Below are 20,599 nucleotides of genomic sequence, written 5' to 3' on the forward strand. Positions count from 1 at the left end.
CAACGATTACTTGATCCGGGGCTTGATCAACCCCGGCTGGGTCACCTGGGCGAGGGTGTATGTTGTTGCGAGACCCGAAACACCCTATGACCCCAGGCTACAACACTGATGATACGTCCCAGGTGCATCCATGCAATGTTTTCTTTATAGTTAGTGATTCTATTTATAGTGGCTCAAAGGAATTAGACTACGTGACAACCAGGAATAGTTTGGTGACCACCGGAGAGTCGGGTGACAGCCGGAATGTAGACGGCATCCCGGGAGCAGTATGGGTTAGCGCCCCAGCCTGTGTCTTCCGTGAGGAAGAAGCCCAACAAACCCACGGTGAGGCCTTTAGGAGGGCCATTCGAGCAAGCCGCAAGTGGAGCCTGCAGTACCACCACGGCCTAAAGAAACCATCACACCAGAAGGAAATGTTTGGATCGGGGTGGTGCAGCGGATCTGGTGCAGCGCTCAGGTCCTGGACCTGGTGAGACGAAGGAGGAGCCCGGCCAGGAGACAACCCACAGAGCCTAGTCCCTCCACGTGCCAGAGCCTCCCCGAGTCCCGGCAGAGTAGTTCCGGAGTAGCGGACTGAGTGGCCCTGTCTTTCCCTAAGAGGACTGACCGTGGGTGCTACTGGGACATAAGTCGGGGCTTGATCAACCCCGGCTGGGTCACCTGGGCGAGGGTAGTCTGGGAGTCTTCGGCTTGGATCCTGGACAACAGGGGCGCGGCCACTGAGTTCTGATTCAAATCAACAGCCAATGAAGAAAAGGGGGCGGGATCCACATGCAGTGGGTGTTGCATCTAAATAGGATCGACGGGAAGCAATTTCCCCTTGAGAAATTTCGGCCGCCATTGTTGTGTACTGCTGTTTGCCTCTCGTCTGACTTTTTAGACGAGTTGCACAGCTCTCAGACCGGTAAGAGGCGTGTCCGCTCAGATTCTGAGCGTAAGTTACATCCCGCCCACAAACACCAGGGCTCTGGCCCAGAAGTTCCTCGCCAGAGCTGGCAAAAACTTCTGGGAACTCAGATTAGGGCGAGGGTGTATGTTGTTGCGAGACCCGAAACACCCGATGACCCCAGGCTACAACACTGATGATACGTCCCAGGTGCATCCATGTGATATTTTCTTTATAACTATCAGACTACTATAGTACTTAAATACAGCACTTGAGTAAATGCACATTGTAAGTGTAAAATCCTTCTCCCTAGCGATGTTTATATGATTATAGACATAGTCATCGGAAGCAGTGTTATCTCTGTCAGCTTCTTGAGCCGCGAGCTATTGGCTGCAAAGCAATATCAAAACCATTTCATTGTGCTTCTGTTCACCCATATCATCCCACAAACAGAGACTGATTGACGCACTAAAGCCTTGTACTTGTACTTACTTGTAAGAGGATATGAAAGTAAGCCTGCTTACCGCCTTGAATTGTTATGTTTAGTTTTTATTCGCTCCCTCCCTAGTCTGTTTTAGGCCGCCAGAGTCGCAGCAGGGTTCGAGTTATTTAACCCATTGAGACCTGAAGCCGATTCTACATGTCTCCTAAATCTCAACAGTATTCTGAAAAACGTATGTTTCTATATCAGTGGTGCTCAATCTTTCTCATGTCAAGGACCCCCAAAATGATATGTATTTGGCCCCGGACCCCCATCAAAATATTTTGTTCCAGGGACCCCCAGAAGCAAAGATTTGAGTTAAAAATGTTCGCTTTAAAAATATATATATATTCAAAGATTTGCACACATTTTCACGATTTTTCAAAAATAGCAGATCCACAAGCTCGTAGCGCGGCACTCGGTGCCGCGCTATGAGCTTGTAGATCTGCTATTTTTGAATAGCCCAAAGTGTAAAATAATGCTTTTTAGCTCAAATTTAAAAATGACACAGTTCCAGGTCTTAATGGGTTAATCTTAGCTTTGTGAGTAAAATAACAAACGTTAAGGGTGGTGATAAATAAATAACAGCCTAACCCATTAAGACTGGGAAAGCATCTGTCTGTTTAGATTTTAATCACTTTAACCATTATTTTATACTTTGGCTATTCGAAAATAGCAGATCTACAAGCTCAGTGCCGCGCTACGAGCTTGTAGATCTGCTATTTTTGCATGTTCTCCCCGTGTCTCCTAGGGTAGGTACCCTCACAAAAACATGCAGTAATTCTGGTCACTATACCGCCTCCCCCATGACAGCCGGGGCGCGTGATGGAGGGGAAGGGAACTGGTTGGAATAACGTGTTCCTTCCACGCGCTACGTCCTACCGGGGAAACCCGAGTTAATAGAGAGGGCACCAGATATCGCCTCCCATCCACTTGCATTGAGTTGCTCACCCAGCGCATGAGGCGAAATCACCCTTTCTTCCGGGTTGTGAAGTGTGATGGGCGAGGCCTATTTGGGGCCACTGTGACACGTTTTGCGCCACCTCGTGCGCAGCCCTGTGCGCAAGCTTGTGAGTCAAGCCCATTGGTCGAAACCGCTTTCGCTCGTTCATGTATAGATGATATAGAAAGATGGCGGATTTGAAATCGCTGAAAAACAGGCTTTAAAACGGGTCTGTAGAAACCAGGGGCGTGACTTTGTCCAACGCCTTGGTTTTAATTTGACAGCTGTCATCTTCATGGACTGAGCTAGTACGATACTAAAGAGTCTGAGCTCATTATGGGTGTATTTTGAGTTGTTTTTTTTTACTTTGGTTAAAGGGACACTACCATGCTTGGCAGTAGAGGTGCAATAGTTAATCAAACTAATCGATTAGACTATATACACCCTCAGCAGTGCTAGCATAGTGCAAGACCAGTGAAAGTACAAGAGAACACTAGCCATGTAGTTGGTTAAAAAAAAACATAGTTTTAAGGAAACAACGCACGCATGCAACATGAATATTCGCCTCAAATTGACTTCCGTTCTATGCAAGCAAAGGGGCAGAGCAAATCACCATCACGTAATTAGTCTGGACTGGAGTTCAACTTTGCTAAAGTTTGACAGTGAAATTAGGTGCTGCGCACATCCCTAGTTAGAGGAACTATGAAGGGATTCTAAATGAACTACTACTAAATTAACTACTATCCTTTGAAAGCTTGAATCCTGAATGTTAATGACTTAAGTTTTCGTTTTTAGTGGCTTGGTGGCTCAGTAAGTTAGGCAAAGATTTGATGGTCCAGGACAGTCCAACTCCCTGCACTTAAGAAATTATTAGCATTCGTATTAGCATCGTATAACCCTTATTCGTTCATTATGGCCTCACGCTGATTGCTGTTCCCGTGTTTGAGCGAAGTCTATAAATGCCCGGTCGTCTGTCAGCCTGTCGGGCCGTCGGCTCTTTCATCAGTCAAAGCAAGTAAATGGGTCTTAGCCTCCCCCCCCGCGTTCCTGAACGTGTGCACTAGGTAGATGGATAGCCGGGGGAACAGCGAGGGACACTGATTATTTGCGGGGCGGTCAGGTGATGCCACCTCAGCGTTCTCGGGGCCCTGTGGGAGCGTGGCATGTACGCCACAGGACGCCCACGTAGGAAGGAGAGGACGGCAGTTAATCAATGTCCATCGACAGACGAGACAGTCAAGTCAGGGCCAGCCGTGTGCACTGCTGCTGCGGTCTCCTCTCCTCCCTCCTCTTTCCCTTGGCAGTTGGCATGAGTTTCTATATCTTATACCTTCCCCTCCCTCCTCCATTGTTGCGTTTTTTTGTTTTGTCTCTCTCAGCTACGACGTACGGCTCTGGCTGGCCCGGCCGTGCCTGGCTGAGGGTATAGTGGTGACAGATTTACAAGTCTTTTCCCTTCTACTCCTCAGCTAGGCAAAAGTGAGAGAGAGACGGAGAGAGAGAGTGGGAGAAGCTGTCACAGTGCCGCAAGACAAATGCTATCCTTCTCCGTCACGCACAATCAATTAACCTCCCCACACTCACTTGCTCACGCACACAAACGGCACACTGGACTCCCCCCGTCCCCCCAAACATAAGTTATTTCCCTGAAGGCTGAAAGCTGGGAGTGAGACGACGACGAGGGCCCCGGGATCTGCCAATGCTTTCCCCTAATGGAGTGATTGGCACAGGGTTGAAAAACTTGGTGTCTTGCAGATCTCCATTGTGTGCTCTCTATCCGTAGTCATAAAGAAGTGGAGTTTCGTGCATGTTTTCACAATTGCTCCACACATTTTTTGACCGGAGAGCCATCCCATCCGTCCCCCAAATCAATAATTGCCAACGGAATATTTCTGCATTGCTCCATAAAGAAAAAAAAATCTGTTTTAATAGACTGCTTATACAAAAGAGAAGGTACTATGAAGCAAAGTGCTCTGTGAATATCGACAACATTTTACACTATGGGCCATTTATCTCGAGATGAGACGGTTCTGCGCATTTTGAGCTTAGCTTGCAGAGGGTCCACAGCTCCACACACACAGCGAGGCTTACGTCAATGGGACTCAATCTTACACAAACCTATTTATAACCTGCCTTAAGTGCAGTGCATTAAGGACAGTCAGTGTTGTGAGCCACCCTAGCTGCTTGAGCAGGGCCAAAGTGTTCATACTGAATTGGGATAAGACGATTAACCTTTATTGGTGTCGTTATTTGGCCTGTCACAATTATTACATAATCGCCTGATCGCAATTATTTTTGCATCGTCATTAGAATTATTTCCATTCATCTCTATAAAAACAGCTGGATGAAATTGAAATAGGGTGTAAGTTCTAAAGAGTATGTTAAAAAGGTTTGTTCAGTAACAGGGGTCTCTCCAGCTCTGTAGTAAACAGAAAATACATTTTCAGGTCAGAATACCAATTTTATCAGAGCACCAAACTACAAAGACCATTTCTCATGTTCCAGTTATTTTTGTTTCCGCCAGGCCGAAGGCATGGTGGAGAGTATGTTTTACCCTCCGTCCACGTGTGTGTGTGTGTGTGTGTGTGTGTGTGTGTGTGTGTGTGTGTGTGTGTGTGTGTGTGTGTGTGTGTGTGTGTGTGTGTGTGTGTGTGTGTGTGCGTCCGTCCGTGAACACCTAATCTCCGGCACCATTGGCTAAGCTTCGCAGGACGTACTGTGATTGGCTAGCGACCCCCATAAGACAAGTGAAACACTCTATTACAACTTCCTGACCTGGCGGAGACCTGCGCTCCGGGGAGCACATTTTCTAGTTTGTTTTGTTTTTGTCTCTCCTGATTGGATAAAATTCCTTAGAGGCTCAGGTAGAGGCTTTTACGCAGGCAAGAGTGAAAGGGAAGAAACATATATATTGTCATTAAATATCTGCAATGAGTCTCTTAATGAATATATATGTACACAGTAGTCTATCAATGAATTATATATATGTACACAGTAGTCTATCAATGAATTATATATGTATTACTGTATGCACAGTAAGTCTGTCAACTGTAAGCAAACACAATGTTCAGCTATATATACTGTAGTAGATGGATGGTAGCATGAGTTGTACTGGTACAGTAAATAGTAAGTAATGCATTAAAGACACACACATGTTTTACTTTTTCATTTGTCTAAGGAGTCAAAATGATTCCTCTAGTCTAGACAACCCGATGAGGTAAATATGTACGAGGATGTCTTGCCTTTGTATTTTAGATTTATTTTTGTAAGCTGCAAGCTTCCCTTGCAAATGGACAAATCATCAGGACCACGTCCCATCCCATCACCTTGACTTGTGGCATTGCATTGTGAATGCACCCCAACAACCAGAATCTAGTGAAGATAATGTGGAACTTCTTGATAATCTATGTAATATATCCATATAAAAAGATATTTTTGCACCCAATGTCTTAGCTACACCTCCAGCATTGTTGTTGTTAAGCAGGTTTTACTAACTAGAGATGCGGGTCACAGAAACACCTTTACCAGGGGTCTTCAACAGGGGGTCCGGGACCCCTAAGGGGTCCCCAGAATTACTACAGGGGGTCTGCCAAATCTTTGTGTGATATGATTTTTTTTCCCACCCTAACCACTTGAACCCTAGCATCCCTTTTTCTGAGGAGAACTTTAGACAAAAATAGCAGATCTACAAGCTCACAACGCCTCGCGCTGCGAGGCGTTGTGAGCTTGTAGATCGGCTATTTTTGGCAAAGAGGTATATAGGTGTAGAGGGAAAAAAGAGCAGACCAAGTAAACAAAAAAAGTTTAATCTGAAACACAATTTTATACTATACAGTGGGGGTCCCTGCTTCATCTCTCTGTCAGCTAGGGGGTCCTTGGCCTGAAAACGTTGAAGACCCCTGGCCTATACTGTATGTATTGTGGGCGTATCAGGTTTGTTCATGGTTATGTCTGAGTCCGCCCGCCTGCCCGCCCACCCTTCCATTAGCCAATTTTAATAGGATAGATCTGTTTAAAAAGATTTCCATTTCCATTTGGCAAAGGGAACAGAGAGAGAAGTGCATTGGTGACTACAAGTGGGCATGGACAAAGTCAAAGCTAGAATTTCTTCTACCACTTGAACCCTAGCATCACTATTCAGCGGAAATATCATTATTAAAATATCAGCGTTGAGAGCTTGTAGATCAGCCATATCCGGTGAAGATATATAGTGTAGGGCGAAAGCGGTACCGGGCCTATAGAACCCTTGGGAATCCGGTCAGCAGTACGTATGTGTAGGGATTAAAGTGATTTTTAACGAGCTGTTGGATGTGTCCACAGAAATACAGCTGTTGGTTTTCGGAAGAAAAAACAAACTGGATATACTGTATAACAAGTTCATAACACGTTTTTGCATTATGCATTTTGTGACATCTGACATTTTCGTATTCCATTAGGAATCCACGTGTTGCATAGAATCGCTCTCGAGGCGTGTTTTGTATATCAATTTAAGTTGCAGAACCCAGCACCAGTATGTTTAAAGAGACCGCTAGTTTGTTCGGGGCAGTGAAGAATGGTTGCGTTCATATACAAAGGAATCCTATTCTTAAACTTAACGAGAAGATGAATGGTGCGACAGTCAGCCCCGCTCACTGATACGATCATTCATGTGCTTAGATTGTAGAGCACGTCGCACAAGAGAGAAGAAATAATCAAATGTAATAAATAAATATGTTCTCTAATGTCAAATCACTTTACCGTATTAGCATAACACTAGATGAAAGCACAGATCTGGGGCGGTTTGGGGTTGTTGTTGCAATCGACTTGATACAGTTGGTGTGTGTGTGTGTGTGTGTGTGTGTGTGTGTGTGTGTGTGTGTGTGTGTGTGTGTGTGTGTGTGTGTGTGTGTGTGTGTGTGTGTGTGTGTGTGTGTGTGTGTGTGTGTGTGTGTGTGTGTGTGTGTGTGTGTGTGTGAAAATGTAGAACCACGTAATGAGGACTAAAGTCGTCAGATGTTGCAAATTTTTTTTTTTTTTTAATAATAATTTTTATCCCACGATTTTGTAACCCCATTTATTGCACCCAGTGCCAATTGTCTATGTAATCCTGGGCTCTACCTTCCCTCTGACAACCTAGGGAGGCCAGGGCCGAGCTCATGCCTCCTTCAATGCATGAGAGCCAATTGACCTTCTTATCACCTGACTGGTAAACTCTATGGGTTTGCCCCCTTGGTTGGACCTCTAGGTCATTGGTTCTCAAAGTGGGGTCCGGGGACCCCCGTGGGTCCTTGGGGGGGGTCCCCAGCAAAATTTGTTAATATAGCATCACAATCATTTTTAACCACTTTAACCATTATTGTATACCTTGGCTAGCAGATCTACAAGCTCATAGTGCGGCACTGAGTGCCGCACTATGAGCTACGGTCATACTTACAGGACGTTGGCCGAGGCTCCGTGCTGCAGCAGCAGCCTGGCGATGGCCGGGTAGCCGTTGGTCACGGCGTCATGGAGCGGAGAGTCGTTCTCGTAGCCGGGCGTGTTCAGCAAGGCTCCTCTGGACACCAGCATCTCCACCACGGCCTGGTGGCCCAGGTTACAGGCCTCGTGCTGGGTGGAGCACAACAAGCAAAGAGGAGCATTTCAGAAAAATAAAAAAATGCCACAGCCCCACCAGTAACATAATGCGAAAATAGGGATTCAACTGGAGTGAGGGAAGAAGATCCTACAGACAAGGGGAAATTCTTAGTAAACTAATGAATGCATGAGTGCTGAAAGGCAAACCACTTGTTTTCTTAAGAGACAAACGGAATCAGGCCATGATTAAAAACTGTGTTACACCTGTGGCCAATTAAATCACATATCGTGCCAGCCTCCGCATTGCAAAAGCTGGTTAAGTTCAACTTCGTTCTCATTAGCTGCGTGCGTGCGTGCGTGCGTGCGTGACAACTGCTTGAGTTAAAGTGCCAGTTTTAGCGCTACCTAAATGTACAAAAGTCACTGTGAAAAATTCATTCTTGTTAGGAATGAATTTGCCTCATGTGTGAACTGTGCATAGCTGCTGAATAGGACTGGGTAGGTCTAGACTCTACGCTACTGTGTTTTAACATCAGTCATAATGGTGGTACTTGAAGAGACAAATATGTTATGTACTGTATGGTACTACTTGGTGTGAAAGGTTGAGAACCACTGCTCAATGGTATTAACAATGTTCAACTCAACTATTGAAATGAATTAAAAACAATGTAATTAATTTGAACAATTTGAATGCATTGATAATACAGAACCCATCTTGTATTATCAACTAACTATGCTTCTCTTCCCTCTCCTCAGCATTAACCACTAATGTTGGTGCTCCCCAGGGTTGTGTAAGCTCAGCTGTACTGTTCACCCTTTATACTGACAGCTGTAGTACTGAGAAATGTCTGTCTGAATGTCGCACTGACAAGCCAGACCAATACATTCTAAAGTACTCTGATGATACAGTTTTAATTTCTCTTTTGGATAGTTCCAGTGATCCTGGACTGCACCAACACAGAGTAAATAAGGTGGTGGAGTGGAGTGACAACAACGCTCTTATCATTAACACAAAAAAGACATAAGAGATTGTGTTTGGTGCCCCACTAGAGATACACAGATCCCCCATTACTATTCATAGTGAACAGATCAACCAGGTATGTTCGTATACATACCTAGTAGTAGTAATAGACCACCTTTTGTCATGGAAAGACCAGATTGAACCAGTGGGTAAGAAGACAAAACAAAGAGTCTATTTCCTTCGCCGTCTGAGATCTTTTGGTGCTAGTAGACAGATTTCTCTTTTGTTTTTCACTTCTGTTATTATGAGTGTCCTGCAGTACTGTAGTACCACCTGGTATGGATGTCTGTCTGTAGCTTTAAAGTCACAACTGCTGCAGCAAGTGAACATTTGTTCAAAGATTGTTGGACAACCACTTCAGAGGCTCTATACATCTACGTATGATAACAGTATGATAAGGTTGGCAAGGAATATCACTTCAAACACTAGCCATGCTTTGTATGGAGAATATAGGTTGCTGCCTTCAGGAAGGAGATACAGTGTTCCTACATACAATAAGGTCAAACTGAAGCGGTCCTTTGTCCATCAGACGACATTGAGGCTTAATCAGGAGTTATAAGCCAGGGGTAGGCTGACTGGTGGACATTGCTCTTGTCTTTGCATGTCTTTATGTATGTATTTTGTATTTTGTTGTTTTCTTGTGTCATGTCAAATGTGTGTACTGTTATATGTTGCATACATGGCTGTTTTTGGGTCGCAAGACAAATTTCAGTGCAAACTGACAATAAAGTATTATCGTATCGTATCGTATTCTTGAATGTTACTGTCAGCCAGTGTATGGCAAAAATGCAAAGATGAAAGCACTGCAACCAAAAACAGGGGAGTGCTTTGCTAACCTTTTCTAAAAGTCTCTGGTGGAAAAAACGGCAGCCAAGGCTGAATTAAACACAGAAGAAGATTAGGCTGTGAGGGAAACAAGTAAATGGAAGTACGAGAGTGTCTGGGAAGGCGATTAACACGACATCGCAAAATAATATGAACGGCATTTAAATATGGCCACAGTCCTTGCTTCGGAGAAATTGGGCTAACAGGTTGCCACTTTCTATTCCAAACCAACCTCGCGTTTTATCTGGCTCAAGGCTGCTAGAGCAGCAAGCTGCATTCTCATTCTGTGTCTCCTGCCGCAGCGGGCACAACACTCGCTAAATGCTTTGGTTTCTTGACTGTCGCCATTGTGAATCAATGGCACAAGAACAAGAAATACAACAGCAGAAATACTCCATTAGCTGCTTGCCCCATTTCCCCAGGGGAAGGAAATATAATTATTTTTCTTTCTTTTGGTTCTAATACAACCCAGTATTTCTTTTTTTAGATTGACGAACAAACAATGTCGTCCTATACAGTAACATGCTGAATGTATAAGATTGAAGAGATTTTTAAAAAGTGCTCTATTTGAGTCCATGAGAAGGCATCTGTCATTTTTAGGTTTCTTTGGCTATTCAAAAATAGCAGATACTGTATACAAGTTTGTTGTTTAAAGCGAACATTATCAACTCAAATCTTTGCTTCTGGGGGTCCCTGGAACAAAATCTTTTGAGTCCGCAGCTAATTGACATACCATTTTGGGGGTCCTTGACATGAAAAAAGTTTGAGAACCACAGATATTAGGGCAACATAAGTTAAAAGAAATTACAAAATTTAAAAAAAAAATACTTTTAGGATTTAGAAGAGATTTGTAGAATCCCCCAGATACGATTTAAGTTACGAATGTTCGCTTTACAAATATATATATTCAAAGATTTGCAAAAAAAAAGCAGATCTACAAGCATGTAGATCTGCTATTTTTGAATAGCCCAAAGAAATCTAAAAAAAATGACAGAGATGCGTTCCCGGTTGGAATGGGTTAATGTCCGGCGGCATTGCTCATCCGCTGTGGACCGAGCCATGAGGCTGTGGCTCATGTCCATAAAATTACTTTCAATTGTTTACTTTTGAGTTATTGGGTTTTCATTTCATGCGGTTCACGCTAAAGACACTAAATACATTTGTGAAAAACACTTGGCTGTGAACACGGGGGGGAAGGAAGAGAGGACAAGGAAAAGATGTGCATGAGTTACCATGACGCCCCCACGGTAACTAGGCAACGCCCCTATGGGCTAGGACACAGACAGGAGAGTCAAAAATAGAGAATGCGAGAGAGAAGGGAAAGAAAGTTGCTGTCGCAGTGCCTTTCTCAGAGATCAATAGCATTTAAGACAATAACACCGGTTGAAACAAAAGAACATTATGAAGCAGTTTCTTTAGTTCCTTTTTCAACCCCAAAAAACATATTGGATTTATATTGTATTATAGCTTTCATTCCCGAACCTTGTTTTTCTCTACCATACGCCAATTATTCATAATTGAATTCTATTGTAAAAGCATTCATAATGATTTTTCTATGCAAGGCGGCATGAAGTAAATAGACCGACAGCTGTGAGTGTCTGAGTGTGTGTCTGTGTCAGTGGTGTAAAGTAACAAGTACATTTTACTCAAGTACTGTACAATTTTGATGTATCTTTACTTTACCGGAGTATTTCCAGTTTTCAGTACTTTTACTTCTACTCCACTACATCTCAGAGGCAAATATTGTACTTTTACTCCACTACAATTATTTGAAAACTTTTGTTACTAGTTACTTTGTAGATTTTGATTATTATCACAAAACATACATTAACCACTTCAACCTTATAAACATTTCGGCCATTTGAAAATAGCCGATCTACAAACTCACAATGTGTCGCGACGCGACGCATTGTGAGTTTGTAGATCTGCTATTTTCAAAAGATTTTTCTTTTTACAATGTATACATTTGAAAACCTGTGAAATGCGACATTCTGCATAATGAGTACTTTCTACTTTGGTACTTAGTAAGTCAATTTTGAATTCCGAACTTTTACTTGTAACAGAGTATTTCTACAATGAAGTATTGATACTTTTACTTAAGTAAAACAACATTGTACTTTTTCCACCACTGGTCCGTGTCCGTGTCCGTGTGTGTGTGTGTGTGTGTGTGTCCGTGTGTGTGTGTGTGTGTGTGTGTGTGTGTGTGTGTGTGTGTGTGTGTGTGTGTCCGTGTGTCCGTGTGTGTGTGTGTGTGTGTGTGTGTGTGTCCGTGTCCGTGTGTGTGTGTGTGTGTGTCTCTCTCTCTCTCACCAGAGGTGTCCACCCAGCATGATCCTTCAGGTTGGGGTCGGCCCCTTGGTCCAGCAGCTCCTTGGCAGCTTCCACGTCCCCCTGGGGGGGGGCAGAGGAGAAGAGCTCATCAGGTCAACGCCCGGAGAAAACCACCAAACAGAACAGAACCCTTCAAACGCAGCGGCTGATCTGCAGCGAGCGGCGGGACTGAGAGCCCCGCAGGATTATCAATCATGCCCCGCAGCGGCCCATTGATTACCTTGTCCGGGATCCAGGGAGGGATTACGGCTGTATGTTTACAGGGATTACCCTAAAACGGTTTTTATTCTCGCCGGGGCCGGAGAATGGCTCTGATCATCTAGAACAGGGGTCTTCAACGTTTTCAGGCCAAGGACCCCCTAGCTGAGAGAGAGATGAAGCAGGGACCCCCTCTATATTGTATAAAATTGTGTTTTAGATTCAACTTTCTTTGTTTACGTTTACTGTTCTTTTTCCCCTCTACAGTACACCTAAACCTCTTTGCCAAAAATAGCCGATCTACAAGCTCACAACGCCTCGCAGCGCGAGGCGAGGCGTTGTGGGCTTGTAGATCTGCTATTTTTGGCTAAAGTTCTCCTCAGAAAAGGGATGCTAGGGTTCAAGTGGTTAAGGTAAAAAAAAAAATCATATCACACAAAGATTTGGCGGACCCCCTAGGGGTCACGGATCCCCTGTTGAAGACCCCTGATTTAGAAGACTAAAGCGGGATTTATGCTTAGTTGTGAGCCGATGTTGTACGCCCGAAAACAGCCGATCTACAAGCTCACAGCGTTCTGTGCAACGTGCTGCGACACACGTTGTGAGTTCGTAAAACAGTCATTTTTTGGGTGAAAGGGCCTTTCTGTGTGGAGTTTGCATGTTCTCCCATGTCTCCTAGGGTAGGTACCCTCACAAAAAACATGCAGCAATCCTGGTCTCTATACTGCCCCCCCCCCCCCCCCCCCCCCCCACCCTGGTCAGCCGGGGCGCCTGATGGAGGGGAAAGGAACTGGTTGGAATAACGTGTTACTTCCACACGCTACGTCTAACCGGGGAACCTCCCCCTGTCAGGTGATAAGAAGCAGCCTGCTAGCTCCTCATGCATTGAAGGCGGCATGAGCTCTAGGCTCTCCCTAGAGGGAGTGTAGCGCCCAGGATTACTTGCACTGGGTGAAAAAATGGGTTACAAAAATCGTGGGATAAAAATGTAGAAAAAAAAAAAAAACAGTCATTTTCGGTGCTGCGCCACACCGCATGCAACAAAGTATAATCAGGCCCATAATTTGGACGACGGGGGGAGGCACACACCCACTGCGAGGGGAGATTTAGACACGCCGGTTTGAGGCACCCGGCGATGTCAGAAAAAAGCAGAGCGATCAGAGAACATTAAAAAGCCTGGAGTTTGTGACCTACAGTACTCCCCTTCACTCAATAAAGTAATCGGTTCTACAACACTCGCAAGCCCAATGTCATTGATATAGAGCACCGAAGTCCTGGCGTCACTGCCAGTAGAGGGCGCTTTCCGCAGGTTCATGGCTTTACTTTTTGTATTGATATCCTCATTGGGGAATCTTAGATCGCTTCATATAAGAACTGTGTTCCAAAAATAAACACACCACCCTGGCGTTTTTACTCATATGGATATGAAGCATCGACTGAAGGTGTAAATGTACACATTTACCCAAAGAGTAACACAATATAAACACTAGAAACGAGTCAAACAACCCAAAGACTACATTTCCCATGAACACGGCTGCTGTAGGGACAGTGATTTCAGACCCGGAAGTAGTAGTTCTTAAGACTCTTAAGGCAGAATTAATTCCATTTTCGCCAGAAACAGGCTGTATCAAATATGAATGAATATCATAAACGATGCAGAGCCACCCCCCTGACAAAAAACGCCAGGGTGGTGTGTTTATGTTTGGAACACAGCTCTTATATGACGTGATCTAAGATTCCCAAATGGGGATTTCAACACAAAAAATAAAGCCACGAACCCTTGGAACAGGCCCTCTAGTGGCAGTCTAGTGGCAGTGACGTCAGACTTCGGTGCTCTATGGACTACTACTATATGAAGGGCATCGTCATATTATCCACCAGTCCTAACCTTACCTTTATAGCCGCAAGATGTAGGGGCGTCTCCCCCTTGTGGTTCCTCTTCAAGACACCGGGGGGGCTACCAGGAGAAGACCCCCTCCCAGGGCTGCCCCGTTTCTCCGCTCTGGGACTTTTGACGTCTTTCCCAGACACGACGAGGCATGAGGCTGGCGAGGGAGGGGCGAGGAGGACGTCTGGAACCAGTCTGTGTGCCGATCGTCTCCTTTGGCCCGCCGAAGAAGCCCTGGGCCTCTTCGGGGTACTGTCCTCCGGTTCGGCCTCCTTCTCCTCCTCCTCCTTCTCCTCCTCCTTCTCTGCCACCCGGCATCGTTTCGGGGTACGTTTGTGAGGAGGAGCCGCGCCGCTGGCCGTGGGCTCATGTCGGAAGGAGACGGCCGACTGGGCGGGACTTAGAGCTGTCACGATTACAAATTTAGATTACATTAATACCTGGAACGCATCTCTGTCATTTTTTGATTTGAGCTAAAATGCATTATTTTACACTTTGGCTATTTAAAAATAGCAGATATACAAGCTCGTAGATCTGCTATTTTTGAAAAATCATGAAAATTATTATTTTATATATTATTATTCTAAAGCAAACATTTTTAACTCAAATCTTTGCTTCTGGGGGTCCATGGAACAAAATATTTTGAGATGGGAGTCGGCGGCCAAATACATATCATTTTGGGGGTCCTTGACATGAAAAAGTTTGAGCACCACTGATATAGAAACATGTTTTTCAGAATACTGTTGGGATTTAGAAGGCATTTGTAGAATCGGCTTCAGGTCTTAATGGGTTAAAGTGACGATTAATTGTCACTCAAATAATTGCGATTGACGATTTTAATGACGTTTGGCATTGAACATTGGAACATATGACGCCTTTTAAGCTTCAAAATAAAAAATTGCACAAGGCAGATATGACAAATAACTGAAATATTCAATGACATTATTGACATATTTAAACATTTTAAACATGTAAAAAATAAAGCAAAAATAGCAGATCTCCAAGCATACAATGCGGCACGAAGTGACGTGTTGTATGCTTGTAGAGCTGCTATTTCTGCTTTTCATAAACATTTGAAAAGGTGTGAACATTTTTCAACATGGAAACGATTATGATAATTATGCAAAAAATAATTGCGATTAGACGGTTATGTAATAATGGTGACAGGCCTACCGGGACCAGAAGAGGCTTCGTCTTCAGAGACGGGAGCCATATCTCCAGAGAGACTCAGAACCATGCTATGTTCTTGAGGTCCATCAGGCTGGGGGGGGTTCTTCTCGTTGGAAGCCTCGGGGCTAACGAAGGACACCCTCTTACTGGACCTCCTACTACCCTCCTTCTTCTCGGCACAGGCTTGCTCCTCGTCCCTCGCCACGACGTCGTCCTCCTCTTCGTCGATGCCCCACTGGCGGTTCACAGCCTCCAGCCTGCTGCTCTTGGTGGCCTGTTGCTCGCGAGGAGGAGGAGGTTCAGCCCGTCTGGCTTCACCTGCCGCCGCCGGCTTTCTGCCGCCGGCTTTTTTGGTCGCTCTCTTCCTAGGGCTGTGTCACCATTACAACATTTAAGTTGACGATTAATTGTCGTACAAATAATTCGCGATTAACGATTTAAATTGTATTTTTTGCTTTGAACATTGGAACATATGAAAACTATTTTCAGATTGCCTTTAAGCCATTAAGACCTGGAACTGTGTCATTTTTAGATTTCAGCTAAAAAGCATTATTTTACACTTTGGGCTATTCAAAAATAGCAGATATACAAGCTCATAGCGCGGCACCGAGTGCCGCGCTATGAGCTTGTAGATCTGCTATTTTTGAAAAATCTTGAAAATGTGTGCAAATCTTTGAATATATATATATTTTTAAAGCGAACATTTTTAACTCAAATCTTTTCTTCTGGGGGGTCCCTGGAACAAAATATTTTGATGGGGGTCCGCGGCCAAATACATATAATTTTGGGGGTCCTTGACATGAAAAAGATTGAGCACCACTGATATAGAAACAAAGGTTTTTGAGAATACTGTTGAGATTTAGGAGACATGTAGAATCGCCTCAGGTCTTAAAGGGTTAAGGCTTCATAATAATAAAACAATACTTTTTATTTACAAATAAATTACCGACATATTTAATCATTTTATACTTAAAAAAAGAAATTAAATAGCGGAAATAGCTGATCTACAAGCTTACAATGCGTTTTTTTTTAAATATACAAAGAAATGACTGACATATTTAATAATTTGATACTTTCAAAAAATGTAAAAATAGCGGACATACTGTAGCAGATCTACAAGCGCACAACGCGTCCCGAAGTGACACGTTGTAAGCCTGTAGATCTGCTATTTTGTCCGCTTTTTAAAAATGTCAACGATTATGCAAAATAATTGCGACTATCTCAAATAATTGCGATCAGACGATTATGTAATAATTGCGCCAGGCCTACCTCTTCTTCCTGCCGCCGCCGGCGCCGGCGGCGTTTTTGCCCCTTATTTGCGAGGTGGCGGCGGGCATAGAGTCGGACTCTTGGGAGGAGCTGGGGATGAAGTTGTACACCGATAGGTCCTGGTGGGGTTCCGTCCGGGTGGTCTCTGGCGGCGGCGGTACGACGGCCTCTTTTTCCACCTCTTTTTCCGGTTTCTCCACCCTGCAGCGCACCTTGCGGCTGCGGGGGCTGAACCAGATCTTGTAGTTCTTTTTGTGCTTTAGGAGGACGGAGCTCTCAGCCTTCACCTGATGTAACCCAGCGGGAGATGAGTCTGCATGCGGTCCAGAGAAAGACAGTGAGAGATAGAGAGAGATATAAAAGAGAGGGAAAAAAAGACAATAAGCCCACATGGAATAAATCAGCACCATATAATCTTCTTTTTTATAGTGAAGGCACTATACTGTAGCAATGCCACTCACATAGAGCTTGTCATAACCCATTAAGACCGGGAACGCATCTGTGTCATTTTTTTTGTTTCGTTGGCTATTCAAAATTAGCAGATCTACAAGCTCATAGCGCGGCACCGAGTGCCGCGATATGAGCTTGTACATCTGCTATTTATTTTTTTTAATCGCAGAGATTTGTGCAAATCTTTCAATAATATATATCGTTTTTTAAAGCAAACATTTTTTACTCAAATCTTTGCTTCTGGGGGGTACCTGGAACAACACATTTTGAGATGGGAGTCCGCGGCCAAATACAAATAGTTTTGGGGGTCCCACTCTCTGACACGAATAAGTTGGAGTACCACTGATATTATAGCAACATAAGTTTTTTGTTTTTTTTAACTGTTAAAAGACATTTGAAGAATCCCCAGAAGCAAAGATTTGAGTTAAAAATGTTCACTTTAAAAATATATATATTCAAATATTTGCCCAAATTGTCAAAGATTTTTGAATCTGAAAATGACACTGAATGCGTTCCCGGTCTCCATGGGATAAGCCACTTTTATGCAAAGACCTTGCAATAATGGCGTAAGAAGAGCTTCTTTTTTTGTACGCAGAGCTGAACAAAGCCACCCTGTGTGTGCTTTGACATGGCCTTCAGGAATCAGAGAAGTGCTGTGTAGTGTGTAACACAACAGTGTCACACAGCACTTCTCTATGTTATACTGTTTATGATGACAGCCGCTGCTGTTGTCTGTGGATTTTATACCTTTATATATACACTGTATAGCCTATGCATTTATTGCACAAAAATGATGTAGCAGACCGCGGTCACAAAAGCTCCAGTACCGAAGCACTTTCTTTCACCGAGCGACATAAAAGGTTTTTGTGTTTACGTTTTTCCTTTTCCGTTTTTTTTAACCTATTAAGACCTGGGACGCATCTGTGTCACTGTTTGATTTGAGCTAAAAAGCATTATTTTACACTACACTTTTTGGCTATTCAAAAATCGAGAAAATGTGTACAAATTAATATTTTTATATTCTTTTAAAGTGAACATTTTTAACTCAAATCTTTGCTTCTGGGGGGTCCCTGGAACAAAATGTTTTGAGATGGGGGTCGGCGGCCAAAAACATAATTTCGGGGGTCCTTGACATGAAAAGGTTTGAGAACCACTGGAAACTGTTGGGATTTAGGAGACATGTAGAATCGGCTTCAGGTCCTAGTGGGTTAAATAAGTGCAAACTTTAGTTGTATAGCCTACTTAGTTGTTGTTAAAAAGTGAATTCTTCTAAAGTTACAAAACTTACTTCATAATGTAGTTTCACCCTTTCTCTAGTTTGCTCGCAACTGTCTCCATCTCTCTCTCCCTCTCTGTCACACATGCACAAAACTTTCTATTTTGTGCATGTGTATTGTTATTCATTTGGTGTAAGCCATTGTCAAGTCAGGGCTGAAATAAAAAGCTTTGTATTTTTCCATTGAAGAAATTCAGAAATATATTGGGAGATGAAACTGAAGAGAAGCCGGGCGGCGGTTCAAGGCAGAAAGGTGTGTGCAGACCTCTTAACACCCCTGTCCCGCCATGCCAGTCGTGCCTCGACACAGTAGTGTGTTGGGAACAGACATTTATTCGGCTCTGCTGTCGGCTCAAAGGCGGCACGACAATGTCCTCCGCACTCCGTGTCAGTACCTCTAATACAGAACAGTGAGGCAGAATAGGCTCTACGCACAGCAGTCATATTGGAAATAAATTGGGCCTCTTCTTACTGTACTTCCTTCACAGGTGTTACCAAAGATACTAATGAAGGCTCTGTTCCATTCTGATCAAACAGAGTCAGGGCGCTGATATTGTGCATGTTGGCTCACTGGAAACACTCTGCTACACCAGTGGGTCTCAACGTGGGGTCCAGGGACCCTCGTGGTTCCTTGAGGGGGTTCCATATGGACCCCTTACGGGTGTGTAACTCTGAGAGTGTACAAATGGAACCAAATGGACCCGTAAGGGTCCATTTGGTTCCATTTGTACACTCTCAGAGTTATGGGGGTCTTTGAAAGTAAAAGGTTTGAGAACCACTGTGCTACACTAAATGGAACTGAGCCTTCATTAGAATCATTGGTAACACCTGTGAAGGAAGTAAGGAAGAGGCCTAATTTCTTTCCAATATGACTGCTGTGCATAGAGCCTATAACGGCGCAACAGTAACGCCTTGAACAGGCTGTGTAAAAAGCGGACTAACCTAAACAAACCTAAATTCATCACTCGCAACCTGCGAATCGCAAGTACAACATGTTTCACTAATCAAACCCTTACCAAGCAGCTGTAATTAGGGCCGTCACGATTATGAAATTTTACATGACGATTCATTGTCACTCAAATAATCGCGATCAACGATTTAATTGCGTTTTTGACGTTGAATTCTGTTTGTCTTTTAGGCTTTGAAGTTGCGACATGGCAAATACGACACATAACCTAAATATCCAAAGAAATGACCTATTTAACTTTAAAACATTTTTAAAAAAATAGGGGAAATAGCCGATCTACAAGCTCACAACGTGTGAGGTTGTAGATCTGCTATTTACACTATTTTTTTAAATGTTTGAAAATACGAACCTTTTTCAACATGGAAACGATGACAAAACTGCGATCATCTTAACTCATTCAGTGCCACTGGACGTCTAAGACGTCCGTTAATATAAGCCCTGAGTGCCACTGGACGTCTCAGACGTCCAAAAAAAAAAAACATGTTCAGAACCCAAGATATCATGATTTGAAAATATTCTGCTCCATTCACTCTTTGTTTAACTTCTTCCTGAAAAAGGCTGTATCTCGGCTCCTAAGCACTTTTTTTTTACAATGAATTTTGGCTGTGGCACTCGGAGCCAAACTGCCATAAATAAGCCGGGCACTGAATGAGTTTAAATAATTGCGATTAGACAATTATGTAATAATTGGGACAGGCCTAGCTGTAATGATACATGACAGCTGGCAGTAGAAGGGAAGTAGCAAAAATGTTGCTGTATCCTCCCTAACTTATCCCATTGATACCTGAAGCCGATTCTCCTAAATCTCAACAGTTTTCTGAAAATGTATGTTTCTATATCAGTGGTGCTCAATCTTTTTCATGCCAAGAACCCCCAAAATTATATGTATTTGGCCGTGGACCCCCATCATTATGTGTTGTTCCAGGGACCCCCCAGAAGCAAAGATTTGAGTTAAAAATGTTCGCTTTAAAAATATATATATTCAAAGATTTGCACACATTTTCACGATTTTTCAAAAATAGCAGATCTACAAGCTCATAGCGCGGCACTCGGTGCCGCGCTATGAGCTTGTATATCTGCTATTTTTGAATAGCCAAAAGTGTAAAATAATGCTTTTTAGCTCAAATCTAAAAATGACACAGTTCTTAATGGGTTATGCACAAACTCATCCGTGAGCTCATTCACTTGTGTGGTGGTCTTGTTCACGAACCGTCGTCGACATGCAGAGAGCTGCCCCCGCAGGGGTCTTACACGCTCTTTTTTTAAGTTGAGTTTTGATAGCTGTTGCTTAATTGAGACATCATCATCGCACCACGAGAGACGGCAGCTCGCGGGCGCGGT

General features: G+C 43.7%; 1 protein-coding gene across 1 annotated transcript in view; it reads right to left on the reverse strand.

Annotated features, from left to right (window-relative positions):
- bard1 (BRCA1 associated RING domain 1) overlaps positions 1–20,599 on the reverse strand; it is a 62,824-nt gene that overhangs the window by 37,806 nt on the left and 4,419 nt on the right. The window contains exons 4-8 of the mRNA XM_084085450.1: positions 16,566–16,878; positions 15,300–15,667; positions 14,132–14,532; positions 12,020–12,100; positions 7,724–7,896 (exon numbers count right to left, since the gene is read on the reverse strand). Coding sequence (XP_083941576.1) covers positions 7,724–7,896; positions 12,020–12,100; positions 14,132–14,532; positions 15,300–15,667; positions 16,566–16,878 — 1,336 coding nt within the window. The remainder of the gene's footprint in view (positions 1–7,723; positions 7,897–12,019; positions 12,101–14,131; positions 14,533–15,299; positions 15,668–16,565; positions 16,879–20,599) is intronic.

Source organism: Gymnoscopelus microlampas (assembly GCF_963454915.1).
Source record: "Gymnoscopelus microlampas genome assembly, chromosome: 17".
Lineage (NCBI taxonomy): Eukaryota > Metazoa > Chordata > Actinopteri > Myctophiformes > Myctophidae > Gymnoscopelus > Gymnoscopelus microlampas.